General features: G+C 39.3%; 1 protein-coding gene across 1 annotated transcript; it reads left to right on the forward strand.

Annotated features, from left to right (window-relative positions):
- Positions 1-1,510: 1,510 nt before the first annotated feature.
- On the forward strand, positions 1,511-3,071 carry LOC121815714. The gene is made up of 5 exons (XM_042227763.1): positions 1,511-1,572; positions 1,691-2,392; positions 2,496-2,618; positions 2,711-2,745; positions 2,857-3,071. The coding sequence occupies exons 1-5, from the start codon at positions 1,518-1,520 to the stop codon at positions 2,968-2,970; spliced, it is 1,029 nt and encodes a 342-aa protein (XP_042083697.1). The 5' UTR covers positions 1,511-1,517; the 3' UTR covers positions 2,971-3,071.
- Positions 3,072-3,680: the final 609 nt, after the last annotated feature.

Consider the following 3,680-nt stretch of genomic DNA (forward strand, 5'->3'; position numbering starts at 1 on the left):
CCAGGCAAGCATGTGCGGTGGATGACTGCAGTCCTGGAGTCCCTTAGGCAGGCGGAGCTCACAGCCAACCTGAAGAAGCACGCATCCCAAGAGCAAAAATGAGGTGAGGTGGTTTTTGGAGTTGGTTTGTGCCTGGCTTTGTGTCCAGAGAGGTGGAGCAACGGGTTCAGGATGTAGTGTCAGGGGAGGCTGACTGATACAGCTGACCTCAATTATCTGATCATAGAAAACTAGGGAATGCATTTACCCAAAGGTAATCATACAAACACTGGCACTTATTTAATCTTATTTTTTTATAATCTTTGTTAAATGCATCTGTGGTTATTAACAGGAAGTAGACTGTATCCAGAGATGTCTAAGGGACTGAACATAATGGGGAAGTTAGCTAAATAAAATAACATTTGATTTTTCCTTTGCATGCTTGACATGTCTGTAGCAAGCATGACGGACCCCACCGCAAAGTTCGTACACTTCGGCAACTTTTTTGTGTTGCTATTACTTTCAGCACTCGGCTGCAGCTGCACTTATACACACACAACAATGAACTCAGGACCCAGTTCATTCTTTTTATGTAGGTGAGCCATGATTGCTGACGGAGTACTCCCCGCACTGCACACCTGCACCAAGTTTCTAATGTTCTATTCAAGATTTGGTTCACCAAGAGACTTTGACCAAAGTTTATTAGGTTGAAAGTTTATCATAAATAATGATTCTATCCTGCAAGCAGGAGTACTATACTCGCTGTTACTTGTCAGCTACGACTCGCATAACAATGATTTATTTTTTATCAGTGGTTTTTGGGGATGTAGTGTGTTAGTCTGAAAAAATAGATTACTGAAATCGCAAGCATCATAGTGTTACCTGAATGGCACTGTCAGTACCCTTTAGGTAACACAGACATATTACCTACAGTCCATTTCAAATAACAGTAATGGCAACAGACCTTCCGAAATAATAAGAACACAAAACACATGCTACCTTTTAACATAAAGACCTACCATGTTACATTTGCTTTTATTCTCACTTCTACGATGAAAGTGAGTTGAAATCTGTTTGCAGTTTTCACAGCATCAAAAAGGTGTTACAGACCTCATTACAGTCTGCCTCCTCTGGACAGCATGAGAAGTGTGTCAGTCATACTGTCACAAAGAGATCGATATCATGCGAACATCCAGCAAGTGCCGGGTGCCTTACTGAGTCTCTAGTGAGTCTGCAAATGATGAACAGGAATAAGTTCCACAGTATGTTGTCAGTTGTGTTTACACTCTATGTAATGATCAGTTTTAGACTAAAAATATATTTTTAAAAAAACAAAAAAACCATGACACAACCATTATGGACCTGTCGCTATATCATTCTACCAAAGGCAACAAATGTCTGTGTTAAATGCACAGAAGACACATTTCATCCTGGGGGCAGATCACATGGCTTTGCAATGGCCAATCAAAAGCTGTCTTGTTTCTAAAGAGTGGAAAAAAGTCAAGGTTCATTTCATTTAACACAGAGGTTTGCACACGATGACACCTCCCAACTTTGTTTTCTATGTGACATGTCTGATCTTTGGAAATTTAGGTGAGTTATAATTTTTTTTAATCTATCAGTGGCTATGATTGCTCCTCTATACACATGTGTTAATGAAATGTTTCCTGTAAAATTAATGCTGTGTCTGCGTTGTCTCATTCTCTATCAGTTCAGTTGACTCACCAGAATTTCTCCGTAACTCATAAGCAAGAGAGACGGTTTGTATCAGCTATTGTTGGTGAACACTTGACTTTACAATGTTTCTATGAAGCCAACGATGCAACGAGGTTCTACTGGTACAAGCAGAGTCTTGGACAGAAACCAAAGCCCATCTCTACTCAGTATGTTTTTAAAGCAAATGGGACTTTTCATGATGAATTCGAGAACAATCCACGCTTCACCCTGGATACAGAAATAGGGAAAAACCACTTGTATATAACAGACTTGCAGAAGTCAGACTCAGGTTCTTACTACTGTGCAAGGCGGGTTTCTTTAGTCCTAGAATTTGCAGAAGGCACTACTGTCAGTGTAAAAGGTTCAGGTCTAAACATCAAAGCTTTAGTGCAGCAGTCAGCATCTGAGACCATCCAGCCAGGAGGCTCTGTGACTCTGAACTGTACAGTACACACTGGGACCTGTGATGAAGATCATAGTGTTTACTGGTTCAAAGACTCTGGAGATTTTTACCCAGGACTTCTTTACACCCATGGAGGCAGGAACGATCAGTGTGAGAAGAACGAACAAACATACAACTGCACTTACAACCTGCCTATGGAGAGCATAAATGTGTCTCATGCTGGAACCTACTACTGTGCTGTTGCCTCATGTGGACACATACTGTTCGGAGAAGGAACTACTCTGAAATATAAGGGTAAGGAACATTGTCACAACAAATACAATATTGTGCTAATAAAACTCTAAAAAGTGCAAAAAACATTCTGAAATCCTTGATCTGGAATTCTGGGTCTTTACAGACAAGAATAAATCTCACTTCTTGGTGTATTTCTTGAGTGGAGCATTGGCTTTCACCTTCACCATGGTGGTTTCTCTGGCTTTCGTACTCTACAAGATGAATAAAAGAAAAACCTTACAATCAGGTATGGACCATTGGTGCTACTTACATCTAACAGCTTGTATTCATTTATTTGGCTTTTCAATCAGATTTCAATTGTATGTATTTCACATTTAGAGGCTCAAGCAAGATTTTCAGCTCCCTCTGTAGAGGTATGTTTCATCTGTTTAAACGATTTTACAATTTAAATAACATAAAACACATTTTTCACAGCACTTTTTATTAGAAGGCATTTTTTGATATAAATTTCCTTTTTTTGACAGAATGCTCATACAGACAACCTCCACTATGCTTCTATAAATGTTAACATTTCCAGAAAATCAAAGAAAGAGGGGAACAGCAAGACCGAATGTGTTTACTCCAGTGTGAAGCAGTAGGACTTGTCCGAAATCTTCATGGTCCATAAGATGTAAAGTACATAGACTCTCAAGTGTAGTGTCAGGTGGACATTATGTTATCCTTGTGATAACACTGTTTTCTATCCACAACAGCACACAACAATGAACTCAGGACCCAGTTCATTCTTTTTATGTAGGTGAGCCATGATTGCTGACGGAGTTCCACTCCCCTGCAGCTGCGCCACAAACCATGCCCACCAATGTCTTTTCTTAAATGTATTCTGATTGCAAAGTATTTGGTTTTCAGCTGCAGAGAGACTCCTTTGGCAGTCCATAAAGATTTAATTTATATAATATATATAAATGTATTTTTTTTCTTATCTCATTTGCAATGCATGGAGTACTACTAGCTCTGCTGTTACTCCCTGTCAGTCTTAGTCCTGACTCAGACATTCAAAGTGCAATGATTTATTCTTTCCTCTCCGTGTCAGGTTGTGGTTTTTGGGAGGATGTTAGTGTGTTAGTCTGACCAAAAATAGATGCTACCTGAGAGAAATAGCAGCAAAGTCAATTTCAATAGTGTTACCTGAATGGCACTGTCAGTACCCTTTAGGTAACACAGACATATTACCTACAGTCCATTTCAAATAACAGTAATGGCAACAGACCTTCCGAAATAATAAGAACACAAAACACATGCTACCTTTTAACATAAAGACCTACCATGTTACATTTGCTTTTATTCTCAC

The sequence above is a fragment of the Haplochromis burtoni genome, unplaced genomic scaffold (assembly GCF_018398535.1).
Source record: "Haplochromis burtoni strain Fernald_Lab_line unplaced genomic scaffold, NCSU_Asbu1 Contig_279, whole genome shotgun sequence".
Lineage (NCBI taxonomy): Eukaryota > Metazoa > Chordata > Actinopteri > Cichliformes > Cichlidae > Haplochromis > Haplochromis burtoni.